The 19,065-nt window shown below is 42.3% G+C and overlaps 1 protein-coding gene across 2 annotated transcripts in view; it reads left to right on the top strand.

Annotated features, from left to right (window-relative positions):
* The window catches only part of LOC133654309 (copine-8-like), a 92,599-nt gene that overhangs the window by 27,383 nt on the left and 46,151 nt on the right, over positions 1-19,065 (top strand). For both annotated transcript variants that reach the window (XM_062054606.1, XM_062054615.1), the window contains exons 2-4: positions 2,205-2,246; positions 2,336-2,411; positions 16,775-16,828. In XM_062054606.1, the coding sequence (XP_061910590.1) occupies positions 16,796-16,828 (33 nt within the window). In that variant the 5' untranslated portion in view covers positions 2,205-2,246; positions 2,336-2,411; positions 16,775-16,795. The remainder of the gene's footprint in view (positions 1-2,204; positions 2,247-2,335; positions 2,412-16,774; positions 16,829-19,065) is intronic.

A 19,065-nucleotide genomic window follows, 5' to 3' on the forward strand; every position in this document is an offset into this window, starting at 1 on the left:
ATTTTTTCTCTAAAATTGTCTTTCTGAAAGTTATAAGAAGCAAAGTAAAAAAATTAATGAATTTATTTAAACAAGTGAAGACCAAGTCTTTAAAATATTTTCTTGGATTTTCAAATTCTATTTGAGTTTTGTCTCTCTTAGAATTAAAAATGTCGAGCAAAGCGAGACCAGCTTGCTAGTAAATAAATACAATTTAAAAAATAGAGGCAGCTCACTGGTAAATGCTGCTATTTGAGCTATTTTTAGAACAAGCCAGCGGGCTACTCATCTGGTCCTTACGGGCTACCTGGTGCCCGCGGGCACCGCGTTGGTGACCCCTGGTCTATTGAATATACAATTTCTCACTGTACAACTCCCTTTTTTTGTCAAACATTTCAAATTTTCATCAGGATTAAAAAATCAGTTCTTTCATCAGTGATGCAGAGGACATGTCAAATGTTTTTTGTTGTTATTCTCCTTGGTTTTGAGTCTATTTCTGTTTCAGCGCTCCTTCCTTTGTTTATTTTCTGGTTGCCAGATCACACACTGTTTATTGATTAGTGTCCCTACCTGCTGCCGCCACTAATCACAGCCTGTTTTATAGATTGTTGGCTGTACGCAACGCTGTTGCTTATGTTTTAGCCTTAAGCTAAGTGTTGCCTCTGGTTTCCCCTGCGCCTCCAAGTGGCACATCGCTTATCTGCCGTGCATAAGGAATTAAAAGACTCTTACCTGTACGCTGCTTCTGCCGTTTCCCGTCTTTTGCATCTTGGGAACACGACCAGCGCTACAATGTGACTGGAACGTGATAGTAGATACAGTTGTTGGATGCTCACCACTCAAGATACAAATCAAATGCAGATACTGCCATTTTTGGGGTAAATAAAAACTACATTGGGAGGTTGACTACAGCCACAGCTGTTAATGACCTGACGCAAAGTCGAAACCGTGACGGTTCATAGCTTTTTTGTGCTACGCACCCTCTGACTTTTTGAGAGATTCAGATCAAGGCTTTGATTGGAGCATTTACGGCTGATGGATAGATAGACAAATCACTTACATAGAAAAGAAAACCGCCCCACCTCTGTCTTCCTACTGTCAACCAGTCAATCAAAATTGATTTATATAGCTCTTAATTACAGATGTCTTCCCCTTGGGTGACTGGTGCAATGGATGCCTAGTGGGTACGGTTAATAATATATAAGTCCAGTCCATAGGGAGATCAGCAGAGGAACCTCTTGAATGTAGACAGGTCGGAACGCCAAGACGTCACCGACTGATGCATAGAGAAGTGGTCCACCCCTAATCCCAACTTCATAATGTGAGAGTTCAGTCCATAGACGGGTCAGCAGGGGGATCCTTTTGCATGTAGACAAGTCAGCAACACAGCGACGTTACCAACTGATGCACAGAGGAGGGGTCCACCTCGGGTGCCGACTTGGAACAGCTAGCATATCCTCTGTGGAAATTCATACACAGCCACCTGATAAACTCTCCACACAGGAGAGGGAGCAGAGCAGAAAAAAGAGACGGCTGATCAACTGGTCTAAAAACGGGGTCTATTTAAAGGCTAGGGTGTAAATGAGTTTTAAGATGGGACTTGCTTCTACTGAGGCAGCATCTCTAACTATTACCGGTAGGGCATTTCAGAGTACTGGAGCCTGAATACAAAAACGCTTTATAGCCCGCAGACTTTTTCGGGCTCTGGGAATCAATAATAAGCCAGAGTTCTCAGAAGTCTTATATGTACAATACAATCAGCAAGGTAGGATGGAGCTAAGTCGTTCTACTGTTTGTAGACTTCCAGAAAAAATGCAATGCTCTGCAATTCGTACAAGCTTAGTTTCACCTAATGAATTATAAATGACCACACTCAAGCCCTGAGCCTGAACTGCTTCTGGGAAAAGTAGAGCATTTCTGAGGCAAAATGTAGAGCTTGTGGCGTTTTGGGTTTTGCAAATACAGTAGCGATTGAGCCGGACCAACAGGATTCTAAAGGAACTGATCGACGAAAGAGTTACGAGCTCTCAAAACAAATGTTTATTTTAAATGGGTTTTATTTACAACCGAAACAGGTCACATTGTTTTAAATTGGTTAATTACATCTCCCCTGGGATCTTTGTTGTATTACCTACAGCTACTGTTGATTATACTTGTTAAATAGCACACACAGTGATGAGAACAGTTATACCATGGATCCCGTCTCTGTCTGATTCCTTCCCCAGAACAATCAAAGTGGAGGTGTATGATTGGGATAGAGACGGCGGGTGAGTGACGCTGCCAGACTCCATCCTGATATTTTGACCTGATGGTTTCTAACTGGCCAGTAGTGTCTCACATGTTTTCTTCCTCCTAGCCACGACTTCATCGGGGACTTCACTACCAGCTATCGTGAGCTTGCTCGAGGGCAGAGCCAGTTCAATGTGTACGAGGTAATTCAACTGAGATTTTTTGGGGCGGGTGTTGCTCATTTTACAAACAAGTGTGGGATTACTGAACTCCTGAACTGCACTGCTATCTGTCAGCCAAACCTGTCAACGAGTAAGTTCTAATTCTGGGAGAGATCATATTTTCGAAACTTTTATTTTTTACGCATATGTTGGCATTAAAATCACCTAAATAACAGTTCAAAGTTTATTTATATAGCTCTTAATCACAAATGCCTCAAAGGGCTGCACAAACCACAACCTCTGATACCACATCCGGGCAAGTAAAAACTCAAACCAGTGGAAACAATGACAAATCTTGGAGGAGGCCGCAGATGTGGGTCCCCCGACTTGTAGTAGCTAGCGCATCTTCCGTGGAAACTGATCCATGGCCACCTGATAACAGGGGGGTGAGCAGAAAAGAGAGGCCGCAGGTTAACTGGTCTGAAAAAAAGTAGTCTGTGACTAGGGTGTATAAATGAGTTTTAAGATGGGACTTAAATGCTTCTACTGAGGTACTGTTACCGGTAGGCCATTCCAGAGTACTGGAGCCCGAATAGAAAAGGCTATATGGGCCGCAGACTTCTTTTGGGCTCTGGGAATCACTAATAAGCCGGAGTTCTTAGAACGCAGATTAATGCCCGGGACATATGGTACAATACAATCAGCAAGATAAGATGGAGCTAGACCGTTTAGTATTTTATACGCAAGTAGTAAAACCTTAAAGTTGCATCTTAAGTGCACAGGACGCCAGTGCAGGATAATACATGTTCAGGACCTAAGAGCTTTCAATAAACATTCACCCCTTGTTTATTTTGGTTAATTGGTACATAGCAATTGGACATGGCAAACGATAAATTCATTTCGGCAAATTTTGATTATTATTAATAATTTGACTATTTTCATTGTTTGAGCTTAACAAAATGTTTTCACAACCTTCAAGATATTTACCCATATGGTCATATTTACGCTCATTTCACCTAATATAATTGAGTGTTCAACTATAGAATGCAGTACTCACCAGTAGCTCGGGGGAGCCTCAAAGTGTCATTGCTGTGCCATGCACACGGCGACTAAAACACAGCCACGACGTAGATTGACTCTGTCACATCTTGGGTAATTCCTTCAAGGCTGAAACCAAAAACTTGGCCATCAGTCGCAGCCACGATCATTAGCTATGTTACTTGTCAGCATTCCGTCTTGTACGCGATGCGTTGTCATTTACCATAGATCAAGTCAAAGCTGTGTTACTGATATCGAAGATAAAACGCATCTTGAATCAAGAGAGTCCACTTTGGTCGGACATGTTGACAGCTGAGAGCAGTCTTAGTTAGCCTGAAGCATCACGCCATATGTCCGTTGCTACGTCCCGCTGTTGTCTTTTGTCTTTTGCTCCCCTCCAAGTCTCACCATTGTGGAGATGTGTTATTGGTAAGGCAGGAGTTAAAGATGAATTTCATCAAAAAGTTGTTCTGAAAAAAGTTGGTCAACTTGACCAGCAGACACAAGACATTCGGTCCTGACGTTGAGCAACTCCAACATAACGTTGAAACAACATGCTCTTTAACGACAATTAATCACTATCATGTTCAGACATTGTTTTGACCGCTGAATTTTAGTAATTTCCCAACCCATATTGTACAACACAAATACAACATTGAAACAACATGCTTTTTCCTGACGTTTATTCAATGTTGTGACATTGATAAGACCATTGAAATTTGGTCTTCTCTTAACCAATATTCAACAACACAAATACAACGTTGGAACAACATACTTTTTACTGACGTTTATACATTTTTAGGTTGTGACGTTGATTTGACCGCTGAATTTTGGACAATTCCCAACCAACATTTTACAAAACAAATACAACGTTGAAACAACATGCTTTTTACGGACGTTTATGTTATGTACAGAGAAGGGAAGGAGGCGACAACCAGGGCTCAACTGCGGTTCACAAGGTTTATTTAAACCTTTGATGATTATGTGGCGTGTGTATGCTACTCTAAGTGAATGAGTGTAGACTATGTGTAATATTAATAGTGTAAATGTTACCAGGGGTTGTTGTCTGTGAGAGTTGGTTGTATATTTTGTCGAGTCCAGAGGGGCAAAGCGAAGAGGCAGTTCGTGAACAGGCGAGAGGTCGAGGGGAGGAGCGAGGCAGCGTGGTCTGGGTCCGAGCAGGGAGGTCGTGGATCGAGGAAGGCATTCAGGAATCCGGATGGATGTCGAGAGGCAATGTACGATCACGGAAGACAGGGGAGTCACTGCGGAAGACACAAGGGACATTAACAGGGGAGACACGGAGAGAGCAAATAGCAAAGCACAGGGGAGGGCATGCCAGACGTGATGCTTACTGGGAAGATTAGCGACGTTCTGGCAAAGGTTCCTCGGGTCCGCTGGTCTTTATGCCGCTCCCCCTCGTCAAGTCCAGGTGCTATGATCAGTGATTGATTGCAGGCTTGTTGCTGTGTGGGCGTGTTGTGCTCAGCGCGAGCAGGGGCTTGTCTGAGCGTGCTGCCAGCAGAGGTGCCTGCAGCTCCAGCTGCAGAGGAAACGTGAGTTCGACTCCGCGTCATGACAGTACCCCCCCTATGCGAGGCCCCCGACGAGCGCCGGGGAGCATCAGGATTGGCACTGTAGAAATCCTCCAGAAGAGAGGGATCGGCAAGATAGGAGGCAGGGACCCAAGATCTGTCTTCTGGCCCATATCTCTCCCAGTCGACCAGATAAACGAGCCCCCCCCCTTGTCGACGGACCCTGAGGATTTCCTTGACCGTCCAAACCTGATCTCCGTTCGGCAAGAACCTCGAGGGTGGGGGGACAGAGCGCTCTCAGCTTCCGGTTTGATCTGGGACACATGGACCGCTTGACCGAGGGCGGAAGAGCCAATTTGACAGATACAGGATTTATGATGGACAAGATGGCAAAAGGACCAACGTAACGTGGTGCCAATTTTCTAGATGGTACCTGGAGGCTGAGGTCCTTCGTGAGTAGCATAACTTGTTGTCCTGGCCGATAGGACAGGGCTGGAATGCGATGACGGTTGGCGTTGCGGCACATCCTCTCGGAGGCCCTCTCTAAGGCCGCACGAGCGGTTCTCCACACCCTCTGACACTGCCTAATATGAGCCCTAGCGAGGGCACAGCGATTTCCAGTTCCTGTTGGGGAAACAAGGGGGGTTGATAACCCAACGAGCACTCAAATGGGGACATTCCGGTAGCGAAGCTCTTCAAAGAGTTGTAGGAAAACTCCACCCAAGGCAAAAACTTGCTCCAGGACGTGGGTTGATGACTGGCGACACAGCGTAGCATGGTCTCCAAGCTTTGGTTCGCCCTCTCAGCCTGCCCGTTGCTCTGGGGATGGTATCCCGATGTGAGGCTGACCGAGGCCCAGATTCCCTTGCAGAAGGCTCTCCATATTTGTGACGTAAACTCAGGCCCTCGGTCAGAGATGATGTCCACTGGGATACCATGTTGCTTGACGACGTGTAGTGTGAGAAGATCAGATGTCTCTGAGGCAGAAGGTAACTTGCGCAGAGGAATGAAGTGGGCTGCCTTAGAGAAACGGTCAACAATAGTTAGAATGGTGGTGTTACCTCCGGAGGCTGGGAATCCTGTGACGAAATCCAGGGCGATGTGTGACCAAGGACGGGCAGGAATGGAGAGAGGGCGAAGGAGACCAGCAGGAGGCCTGTGTGACATCTTACTACGGGCACAAGTTGAACAAGCAGCAATGAACTCACGAGTGTCCTTGGCCATGGATGGCCACCAAAAACGTCTTCGTAGCAGTGATAGTGATCGTTGAAAACCAGGATGGCATGAGAACAGGCTGGAGTGTCCCCAATCCAGGACCCTGGGTCGTAGCTCCTGATGGACATAGAGCTCGTTGGGTGGTCCACCTCCCGGTCCTGGATTGGCGCGCAGCGCAGACTTGACCAGGTCCTCCACCTTCCAAGTCACCATTCCAACAATGCGAGTGGGAGGAAGGATGGGCTCCGCCACTGACGGACAGGTGGTCTCTTTCACGAATAACCGGGATAGTGCGTCAGCCTTAGTGTTCCTAGACCCAGGCCTGAAAGAGAGCACGTAATTGAAGCGGGAGAAAAACTTCTGCCACCTTGCCTGGCGGTTGTTGAGTCTTTTGGCAGCTCGGATGTGCAGAAGGTTGCTGTGATCGATCAAGATCTGGAACTGGTGTCTAGCTCCTTCCAGCCAATGTCTCCATTCAGCCAGGGCCTCGTGGGCCGCCAATAATTCCCTATTCCCAGCGTTGTAGTTCTGCTCGGCCTGGGTCAGGTGCCTAGAGAAAAAGGCCACAGGGTGAATCAAATTGTCACTTTTGGACCGTTGTGAGAGAATAGCCCCAATCCCAGAGTCTGAGGCGTCCACCTCCACCAGGAATGCACTGTCTAAGTCGGGGTGGACGAGAATGGGGGCTGAAACGAAACACTCTTTTAAGTCCTCAAAGGCCTTTCTAGCCAAAAGAGTCCACACGAATGGCACGTTAGTCGACGTGAGGGAGTGGAGCGGTGCCGCAACCCTACTGAAGTCCCGAATGAATCGCCGGTAGAAGCCGGCGAAGCCGAGGAACCTCTGAAGTTCCGTCCTAGTAGTAGATTGAGGCCACTCTACTACGGCCTTCACTTTCTTCGGGTCGGGTCTTATGTGCCCCTTTTCGACCACAAATCCCAGGAACTCCACTGAAGAGGAGTGGAAGCTGCATTTCTCTGCCTTCACGAATAGACGATTTTCCAGGAGATGTTGCAGGACACGCCGGACATGTTGCTGGTGTTCAGAGAGGTTACGGGAGAAAATCAGAATGTCGTCAAGGTATACTACAACGAATTGGTCCAACATGTCCCGGAGGATGTCGTTGACAAGTGTTTGGAAAACTGCAGGTGCGTTGGTAAGACCAAAAGGCATTACCCGGTACTCACAATGCCCCATATGGGTGTTGAAGGCCGTCTTCCACTCGTCCTTCTCTCTGATCCAAACCAGGTGATAGGGGTTACCGAGATCCAATTTGGTGAAGACGGTAGCAGGTGCCAAGGACTCGAAAGAAGAGTTGAGTAGCGGAAGAGGGTACTTGTTCTTGATGGTGATGTTGTTTAGGTGACGGTAATCAATGCAGGGCCGAAGGGACCCGTACTTTTTGGCCACGAAAAAGAATCCTGTGGCCAATGGAGACTTGGACGGGGTAATGATGCCCGAGGCAAGGCCCTCCGTAATGTATTTCCTCATAGCCTCCTTCTCTGGAAGAGACAGATTGTAAAGGCGGCTAGAAGGCAGGGTAGTGTCAGGGAGTAACTCAATGGCACAGTCGTAGGGTCTATGAGGGGATAGTCCCTGTGCATGTACCTTGCTGAAAACCTCGGCTAAGTCATGGTAGCACGCAGGGACCAGGGATAGATCGGCCGCGGGAGTCGTGGTAGAGGAGTGGTGGATCGGAAGGGATGCTGACCTGAGACAGTTGGCCATGCAGGGTGTGCTCCAAGCCAGGATTCTGCCGGAAGTTCAAGAGAAATTGGGGTTGTGGACACGAAGCCAAAATATTCCAAGAGCCAGTGGGGCTACTGGAGCTTCCAGCACCCAAAGGCTGATGGTCTCCCTGTGGTTACCGGAAATGGTCATGGAGAGGGGCTCCGTGCGGTACTTGATGGGGCCCAACGGCCGTCCATCCAGGGCTTGTGCAGGCAGTATTTTGTCCAGGGAGATTAGGGGAATGCCCATCTGCCGGGCGAACTCGTAGTCCAAAAGACTCTCATCTGCTCCAGAGTCCACAAATGCCTCCACTTGTATGCTCCTCTTGTCCCAGGCCAGAGTAGCGGGTAGCAGGATGTCTGGGTTTTCTTCCTTACGGGGGAATAAAGTATGGCTCACTAGGATTCCCTCCACCTTGGAAGTGGGAAGAGGTTGGTTTCTAGAGGCAGCTCTCTGCCCTCGCTCTGCTGCGTGTTCACAAAGTCTTAGGTCAAATTGGAGGGCCAATTTGATGAGGTCTTTGCAGGAAGTAGGTCTGTCTCTCAGCAGACCGTCCTTAATCTCCTCAGAGAGGACGCGACGGAACGCGCTTTGGAGCGTCCGGTCCTCCCAACCGCTGTCCAACGCCAGGGTCCGGAATTCCAGGGTGTAGGCTGCCACGGAGCGTGAGTCCTGCAAGATGGAGTGCAGACGTCCGGCCGCGTCCCCCCCATCGTTGGGGTGATCGAAGACGGCCCGAAATTCAGCACGGAAAGCACAGTAGTCGGAGTTGAGACCCACGGTCCTGTTGACGGCGGCCGTAGCCCACTTGAGTGCCGGTCCGGGAAGCAAGGCAAAAATGAAGGCTATCTTGGCTCCATCGGTGGAATAGCGGGAGGGCGGATGACAAAAAATGAGGTCACACTGTACCAGAAAATCCCTACATAGCTCAAAGTCTCCCTCAAAGGGTCTCGGACTGGCAATCCTGGGTTCCCGTTCCAGACTGCAGTGTTCACGTCCCCGGACTTGGGACGCATGTGGGGGTACCACGGGCCCGGGACTGGCCCAAGGGCATAGGTTGTCCAGCCTAGTATACAGTCGGGAAAACGCTCTATCCAGATTGTCCTCAAGGGCAGAAAAACGAACCTGATGCTCGCTCACGACGGAGCTAAGGATAGCCAGGTCAGAAGTTCTGGATGGCCGTGCCTGGGACTTGCCGTTGTCACCTGGTTCCGACATGTTGTGGCCAGAACTTACTGTTGTATATATCACAGAGAAGGGAAGGAGGCGACAACCAGGGCACAACTGCGTCTCACAAGGTTTATTTAAACCTTTGATGATTATGTGGCGTGTGTATGCTACTCTAAGTGAATGAGTGTAGACTATGTGTAATATTAATAGTGTAAATGTTACCAGGGGTTGTTTTCTGTGAGTGTTGGTTGTATCTTTCGTCGAGTCCAGAGGGGCAAGGCGAAGAGGCAGTTCGTGAACAGGCGAGAGGTTGAGGGGAGGAGCGAGGCAGCGTGGTCTGGGTCCGAGCAGGGAGGTCGTGGATCGAGGAAGGCAGTCAGGAATCCGGATGGATGTCGAGAGGCAAGGTACGATCACGGAAAACAGGGGAGTCACTGCGGAAGACACAAGGGACACGAACAAGGGAGACAGGGAGAGAGCAAATAGCAAAGCACAGGGAAGGGAATGCCAGACGTGATGCTTACTGGGAAGATTAGCGACGTTCTGGCAAAGGTTCCTCGGGTCCGCTGGTCTTTATGCCGCTCCCCCTCGTCAAGTCCAGGTGCTCTGATCAGTGATTGATTGCAGGCTTGTTGCTGTGTGGGCGTGTTGTGCTCAGCGCGAGCAGGGGCGTGTCTGAGCGTGCTGCCAGCAGAGGTGCCTGCAGCTCCAGCTGCAGAGGAAACGTGGGTTCGACTCCGCGTCATGACAGTTTATTCACTGTTTTGACTTTGATAAGACCATTGAAGTTTGGTCATTTACCAACCAATATTCAGCAACACGAAAACAATGTTGAAACAACATACTTTTTACTGACGTTTATTCACTTTCAGGTTCTGACGTTGATTAGACCATTAAAATTTGGTATTTTCCCAACCAGTATTCAACAACACAAACACAATGTTGAAACAACATACTTTTTACTGACGTATATTCACTGTTGTGACGTTGATAAAACCATTGAAATTCGGTCTTTTCCCAACCAATATTCAGCAACACAAACACAATGTTGAAACAACATACTTTTTACTGACGTTTATTCATTTTCAGGTTGTGACCTTGATTTGACCATAGAAATTTGGTCATTTCCCAGACAACAACATGGCTGGGAAATGACCAAATCAACGACGTCTCAATTTACAAACACAACTACAGTACAGGTCAAAAGTTTGAACACACCTTCTCATTCAATGCGTTTTCTTTATTTTCATGACTATTTACATTGTAGATTGTCACTGAAGGCATCAAAACTATGAATGAACACATGTGAAGTTATGTACTTAACAAAAAAAGGTGAAATAACTGAAAATATGTTTTATAATCTAGTTTCTGCAAAATAACCACCCTTTGCTCTGATTACTGCTTTGCACACTCTTGGCATTCTCTCGATGAGCTTCAAGCACACCTGTGAATTGAAAACCATTTCAGGTGACTACCTCAATCTACAATCTACCATGTAAATAGTCATGAAAATAAAGAAAACGCATTGAATGAGAAGGTGTGTCCAAACTTTTGGCCTGTACGTTGTTTCGAAGTTACTTTAAAAAAAATATGTCTGTATAATTAATTTTGTGTCAATGTCTTGTGTCTGCCGGCGATTGTCTTGCTAAAAGATACACCACAGTAGCCCCAGGATTCACCGGTTTTGGTGTTGTTTTGAAGTGTTCACCCTTGAAACGAAAACTAATAATAATACAAAATAAGACAAATACTGTACTGTCATACATACTGTATAATACATTAAAAAAAATGTATTCAAAACCCAATTTAGGCCAAAAACATGTAAAATATTATTTTAAAAAGTTTTGGGTTTTTTTAAATCTGAGATGAAGTGAAGCCGCGATATTTGAAGCGCAACGTAAAAGGGACGACAGTACTTTGTGTATTGAAAACGCTGTTTAATTGTATACATGACTTTATTCTGTGGTTGCTAGGTTGGGTAGAGTTACCAAGTATGGATTATTGGGTTTGTCTAAGACAGAATCATATGTCGTGTTTAGGTACATCTCAGCGGTGAAAGTGAATTCAAGTTGATTGATTGATTGAATTCATTCCCTTTGAATACAGCCGCAGAAGACATTAGAAATCCATAAAAAGCAACAAAAAGGACATGGCAGGCTCCTCATCTTGCCGTGTGTTGGTTGCCTCACCCAAAGGATAAATACCTGTCTTTTGGATGTCAGCTCCATTATGTGTTACTCTTGATTCTTCTCTACCTCCCGGGGTGTCTGAAAGGCCCTTTTAGTTTTTGCATCAGCAGATTGTTCAGTGTGTCAGACAAATTGCCACCCCTGCACGTTAAATTAGGGGTTGTCACTTTCATGCCTCGAAGCTGCAGAGAATCAGGGTAATGAGCGGAGACGTCTTTGGTCTGAAAATTGACATTTCTCTCTCGTTCCGGAGCCAGTCAAACGTGAGCGCTGCACCTCTTAGCCTGGCGCGTGTCAGTGTTTGCTAGTCTGATTGGCATGCACAGGATACCAAGGGTAAAGTGTTAAAACCGTTTTTTGGGGGGAGGTCTATTGATGTGACGCATATTGTTAAACCAGGAAAACGATTAATTCATAGTTGTTTTTCATCAACCAAACACTCATCTAGACATAGTTTCGTTGTACGTGTGCAATGACAATAAAGTCCTATCATATCCTATCCTATTCTTTGATATGTGTTTTGAAATTGTTCATATTGTCAACACATGGACTTTGACGCAGTTCCCTGCATGGGTTGCTTTCCCGAGAAGCAAAACAACTGGACCGCACATACATAGATACATGATTCCGCCCGATTGTAGCTGAGATAGGCTCCAGCGCCCCCCGCGACCCTGAAGGGAATAAGCGGTAGAAAATGGATGGATGTATGATTTAATAACACTAACAAAGTACAAACAAACGACACGCACAAGGCGGAGGTACAAATTAACGAAGGAAACACAAACTAACACTTAGGGTAAACTATGGACATGGCAAAACAAAAAGTCACTAACTGTGGCATGAATAGACCAAACTTACTTGACAAGGCATGAACCATGAAACGAGCAATAGCAAGAATACCAGCATGAAAGGATCATCAATAGAGCAGAGCATGAATAATGTCAATGTCGCCAGGACGACCAAATGAAAATGACAGGCTTAAATAGTATTGACATGATTCACACAGGTGCGTTTGTTCAAATGAGCAACAGGTGAAACTAATGGGTAACCATGGAAACAAAACAAGGGAGTGAAAAAGCAGGAACTAAGTGTCCAAAAACCAAACAGCACATGGCCAAACAAAAACATGATCACAGACATGACACATATTCAACAAATAATTTGTCCAGAGAAAAACTAAGATCTTTTTAAGTACATCAGATTCTAAAGGAGAAAGGGTTTTTGCTACTAAAAAGAGCAAGGGAGAGACAGAGAGAGAGAGTGATGTGTATTTCTGGTCTTGTAATCCTCGTCCGGACAGAAGGGTGACACGGCAGTGTGGCTGAATCAAAAGAAACGCCGGAGACGCTTTGCTAAACAAAAAGTTGCTTTGTTACAAGCTAGCATCATTATACAGGTCTGCAGTACCTGGAGGAGGTCGAGTCAAAAATGAGGCACTCCTAACTTGGAAGCCAAACCATCAGTTTTATATTCCTCCTTCCTGTCGCTGTGTGTGTGTGCTAAGTCAGGAGAGCACATCCTGACCATAAAAGGAGATGTTTGTGTGTAAGTGTCTGGAAAGACAACAGAAGTACACCATAACTTGTAGGTTGAGGTTAAGATAAGCATGGAATCTATCTTCCAGGATAGAGCTATAACTTTTGCATTCCGAAGCCCAAGAGCTAATTCCAGTTCACATGTGAATGTCCAACTAAAGCGCCTTAATTTATTATGGGCTCAACCATTATTTGCTTAAACTTGGTGGTTCGCTTTGTCCAAGTTGAATATAAACATTCACCAAATGTAGAACATAATATGAGTTAATTAATTCACTTCAAGAGAAAAAAAAAACTTCAAATCGTATAAACTTTCAAAAAGGAGAGGAAGGAGGGGAGCAGCCTGAATGAAATGTCCCATCCTAGCAAAAACAGGAATGTTTTGGTTAAACATTGGGCAAGGCCGTTAACAACATTAATCATAAAGTAAATCTGTTTGGAGAGTGACTGAAAACATGAGTGATCAACCAACATCACAGCAGTCTTTGTCCTATTCATAGAGGTGGGTGTTTGGACACATCCCGAATAGGCTCCAAAAACGCAAAGGCCATAAAAGTGTATCTGTGCAAAAAAAAAATCGACATAAACACGGTTTTAGACGAAAAATTACTCAAATATTAATTTTGCCATTACATACAAGTACAGGCCAAAAGTTTGGACACACCTTCTCATTTCAATGTGTTTTCTTTATTTTTAAGACTATTTACCTTGTAGATTGTCACTCAAAGCATCACAACTATGACACTTGTGAAGTGAAAACCATTCTAGGTGACTACCTCTTGAAGCTCATCGAGAGAATGCCAAGAGTCTGCAAAAAAGTAATCAGAGCAAAGGGTGGCTATTTTGAAGAAACTAGAATAAAAACATGTTTTCAGTTATTTCGCCTTTTTTTTGTTAAGTACATAACTCCACATTGATAGTTTTGATGCCTTCAGTGACGGCCTCAAATTATGTTTTCTTCCACTGACTTGTATTGGAAGTTCCAGTGGCGGCCCGCCCATTTCACGCCCAGGCCTTCAGTGATGTTCGACTTTAATAAACACCCCTCATAATACCATCGTTTATGTCAACACATGACTACGGCTCGAGAAATACTCTGCAAAAACACACTTGAATCATTGGAATAGTGCACAAAACAGGCTATCTTTAAAAACTAATAAACCCGCTTCAGTAATTGAAACATATTTCTATGTGGTACTTTTAAAATTCAAATAACTGACAAAAGAAATACAATATTTGAACTCAGGAGGAGCACCTATCGGAATCATAGTTGGTAGATTCGATTGGAAATGGGACAGATTGGCTAGCTCGGGGGTCGGCCGACCTCGTCTCACGAGATATAGCTTCTCTTGAAATGTCCTTCTTGAAAATGGCCTTGTTAGTAATTATCCGTAACCTAATCAACGTTTTGCTTTCCTTCGGACTTTGTGAGTTAAAAAAGCGAGGGGATGACATATTTCTCTGGGTCCTGTTCATTTGCATAGCACTTCCTGCTCTCACAACTTGTGATTAGATACTCACTTGTAAGTCGCAAAAGAGTATCCAAACACAGGAGGCGTATATAACACGTTCAATACTGCTAACATGATGTGATTGGGTAACGCAACTGTCTATCAACTGTATGTGCCCGGTTGTTGATTCAGAAGGCCTCGGTAAGATTTCATACAGCGCTGGCAAAACAAGCTAGCTTAAATATGATTGGATAAAAGCAACACTGAAGCCTAATATGACGTGAGAATATAATGGCTATTTTTTATATTTAGGAAAAGTAAATTAAACATGAAATTAACTTTTTTCAGTTTATATTCATAATTTATGTAATGCCAGTCGAGAAGGCTTTGCTGGCCCTGACGGCCCACCACTGGGAAATTCTGTCTGGTGCCTCATGTAGTGTAGTGGTCTATCACCATGCATTGCATTTGCACATCATCAATCCATTTATCACATTACTTTTGCACTCCTTGCCAAATCCAAAGTTATATTTTCCAAAACACATTTGATATTTTAGATTTAAGGGTTTAATGAAAAAGAAAAATCACATGTATGATTCCAAACAGCATGCGTGTATTTGTAATACAATTCTGACTTTTAATTAAACATTTACAACCTGCCGAATCTAAACAACTGTCGTAAAACAAACAAATAACCCGTTTAGAGGGATCATATAATACGAATGTTTTTTTTTATTGTTTGCACCTGTTTTTGTGTATTTGGAAAGTGCAAAAATGTGAATTCAAACCATGAAGGTGGGAAGAAACAACTTTGCCCTTTTAGATTTGCCCTGACTTGCTAGCTGGACAGTGTGTGTCGTTTTACTAACAACATGACTGATTGATCTTGGTCAATATTAGAGTGACTTACTCGATGGACAGTTTGGTCCGTTTGGTACAGCCAGCTGGACGTTTGATCATCTTTCATTGCGATGCAGTTTCTTTGAGCAGTGTCCTCCTCGCCAGATACACAAAGCCTTTCCATCGATAATAACGTTGTGTGCCGCAGCAGAATCACTCCATTTCTGTTGGCATAGCTTGGCAATCTCCACACTTTCTCAACTTCCGTCTGCCCCAACCGTTCACCCGTTCTTCTCTTCTATAAGCCAGCAGTTCATCCTACGTATGTTCAGGTTAAAAAATATGAGGTTGTGAAACCTCATTTGTCCAAAAATAGTCGTCCTCATTGTCTATTACCAAGTCTGCCATGATTAGAACACACACACACATACACACACGTTGTTGCCAGAAGTTGGAAGTGTGTTGCTATGGAAACGGAAATAAATGCGCTGAGGAAATAAGTTCCAGCAATGATTAAAATGACCAAAATAGGGTAAATCTTTTACATATTACATATTGTTATGAAAGTGTCTGTTACTACATTATATAAATACTTGCAGTGTGTATATTGTACATATTACATATTGTTATGAAGGTGTTTGTTACTACATTATATATATACTTGCAGTGTGTATATTGTAAATATTACATATTGTTATGAAGGTGTCTGTTACTACATTATATATATATATATATATATATATATACTACCGTTCAAAAGTTTGGGGTCACATTGAAATGTCCTTATTTTTGAAGGAAAAACACTGTACTTTTCAATGAAGATAACTTTAAATTAGTCTTAACTTTAAAGAAATACACTCTATACATTGCTAATGTGGTAAATGACTATTCTAGCTGCAAATGTCTGGTTTTTGGTGCAATATCTACATAGGTGTATAGAGGCCCATTTCCAGCAACTATCACTCCAGTGTTCTAATGGTACAATGTGTTTGCTCATTGGCTCAGAAGGCTAATTGATGATTAGAAAACCCTTGTGCAATCATGTTCACACATCTGAAAACAGTTTAGCTCGTTACAGAAGCTACAAAACTGACCTTCCTTTGAGCAGATTGAGTTTCTGGAGCATCACATTTCTGAGGTCAATTAAACGCTCAAAATGGCCAGAAAAAGAGAACTTTCATCTGAAACTCGAGAGTCTATTCTTGTTCTTAGAAATGAAGGCTATTCCACAAAATTGTTTGGGTGACCCCAAACTTTTGAACGGTAGTGTACTTGCAGTGTTTATATTGTACATACTACATATTGTTATGAAGGTGTCTGTTACTACATTATATATATATATTGCAGTGTGTATATTGTACATACTACATATTGTTATGAAGGTGTCTGTTACTACATTATACATACTTGCAGTGTGTATATAAAAAATGTATGGAGGGTTTTGAAGTTGTTTTTTAGAGCGCTTTGAAGGCAACATAGGTGACTCCCAGTAGGTCCAATGTTAGCCTCATCTTGCAAAAAAAGACCTCATAATGATTGTGAACGATAAACAAAATTCCCCCCAAAAATTGCAGTTCCCCTTTTAAGATTCATAAAATGATCCCTTTTAAATACATATTTTTTTCATTGATGTATTAATTAGTATTTATTTTCATCAAAATGGTGGTTTCTTTATCATGTTTTTTTTCTTTTACTTTTTAGGTGATTAATACCAAGAAGAAAATGAAGAAAAAAAAGTATGTCAACTCTGGAACTGTGAGTATGGCACCTGCAGCAAACCAAGGCTTGCACTTGGCACATTTGATACAGAGTGATGTGAAAATTGATTCACATGTGTTTTTTAATTAATTACATTGTCGAAGACTTGTGTAACATGTTGCATATGAATCCAAACACAATCATACTTTTTAGATTCAGTATGTGCAAATTAAACCTGTTAATTGCAAGCTGTAGAGGACCCAGGAACATGTTCATACTTTAGTTTTACTTTAGAATAAATGTTTAATTGCTTGTATTCCGTCACGTAACTTCTTGCCGAAAGTGAAAAGCAGTGGTGGTCAACCAAGCCAATATGGCTGTTGTACAGCAAGCAGTGCGCAAACTATCTGAGTACAAAGAGGCTTAAATCTTCCTGCAAAAAGCAGATACGAGCAACAAATCAAACTATGCAATTAAATAGATCCCTATACATTAACAAAAAAAGATTTGTGGAGTTATATCAAGGATTATCCGTTGGTCGCGTTCCTAGACATATGAACTATTGTGCTCCAGACATCATTCAATGCGACAAAACAAACTTGTAAAAGCATGGAGGTCTACAACTTCTTTGTGTGTGGCTGGGTCAAGGACATTGGTATCAAGACTCTCCCAGATAAATATGCCTTGTTTTTGCTCAGGTAATATTGTATCTCATGATTCAACTTCACGTCTACTGCCATGTTTATTGTTGTTGTTGCACGCGCCGTATACGAGAAGCATGTTTTCCCCAACTTTATCAAAATATAATTATAGATGTCAACATTGTGTACGTGCTGAAAGATACATTCATGATTGTTTATCAAAATATAACTATAGATGTCAACATTGTATATGTGCTGAAAGATTAATTTATGATTGTTAATCAAAATATAACTAAAGATGTCAACATTGTGTATGTGCTGAAAGATTAATTGATGATTGTTTATCATAATATAACTATAGACGTCAACATTGTGTATATACTGAAAGATTCATTTATGATTGTTTATCAAAATATAACTATAGATGTCAACATTGTGTATGTGCTGAAAGATGCATGTATGATTGGTTATCAAAATATAACTATAGATGTCAACATTGTGTATGTGCTGAAAGATTCATTTATGATTGTTTATCAAAATATAACTATAGATGTCAACATTGTGTATGTGCTAAAAGATTCATTTATGATTGTTTATCAAAATATAACTATAGGTGTCAATATTGTGTATGTGCTGAAATATTTATTTATGACTGTTTATCAAAATATAACGATAGATTTGAACATTATGTATGTGCTGAAAGATTCATGTATGATTGTTTATCAAAATATAACTATTGATGTCAACATTGTGTATGTGCTGAAATATTAATGTATGATTGTTTATCAAAATATAACGATATATGTCAACATTGTGTATGTGCTGAAAGATTCATTTATGATTGTTTATCAAAATATAACTATAGATGTCAACATTGTGTATGTGCTGAAAGATTAATGTATGATTGTTTATCAAAATATAATTATGGATGTCAACATTTTGTATGTGCTGAAAGATTCATTTATGATTGTTTATCAAAATATAACTATAGATGTCAACATTGTGTATGTGCTAAAAGATTCATTTATGATTGTTTATCAAAATATAACTATAGGTGTCAATATTGTGTATGTGCTGAAATATTTATTTATGACTGTTTATCAAAATATAACGATAGATTTGAACATTATGTATGTGCTGAAAGATTCATGTATGATTGTTTATCAAAATATAACTATAGATGTCAACATTTTGTATGTGCTGAAAGATTCATTTATGATTGTTTATCAAAATATAACTATTGATGTCAACATTGTGTATGTGCTGAAATATTAATGTATGATTGTTTATCAAAATATAACGATATATGTCAACATTGTGTATGTGCTGAAAGATTCATTTATGATTGTTTATCAAAATATAACTATAGATGTCAACATTGTGTATGTGCTGAAAGATTAATGTATGATTGTTTATCAAAATATAATTATGGATGTCAACATTTTGTATGTGCTGAAAGATTCATTTATGATTGTTTATCAAAATATAACTATAGATGTCAACATCGTGTATGTGCTGAAAGATTCATTTATGATTGTTTATCAAAATATAACTATAGATGTCAACATTGTGTATGTGCTGAAAGATTCATTTGTGATTGATGTCTTCATCAAAATATAACTATAAATGTCAACATTGTGTATGTGCTGAAAG

Source organism: Entelurus aequoreus, linkage group LG01 (assembly GCF_033978785.1).
Source record: "Entelurus aequoreus isolate RoL-2023_Sb linkage group LG01, RoL_Eaeq_v1.1, whole genome shotgun sequence".
In the NCBI taxonomy this organism is placed as follows: domain Eukaryota; kingdom Metazoa; phylum Chordata; class Actinopteri; order Syngnathiformes; family Syngnathidae; genus Entelurus; species Entelurus aequoreus.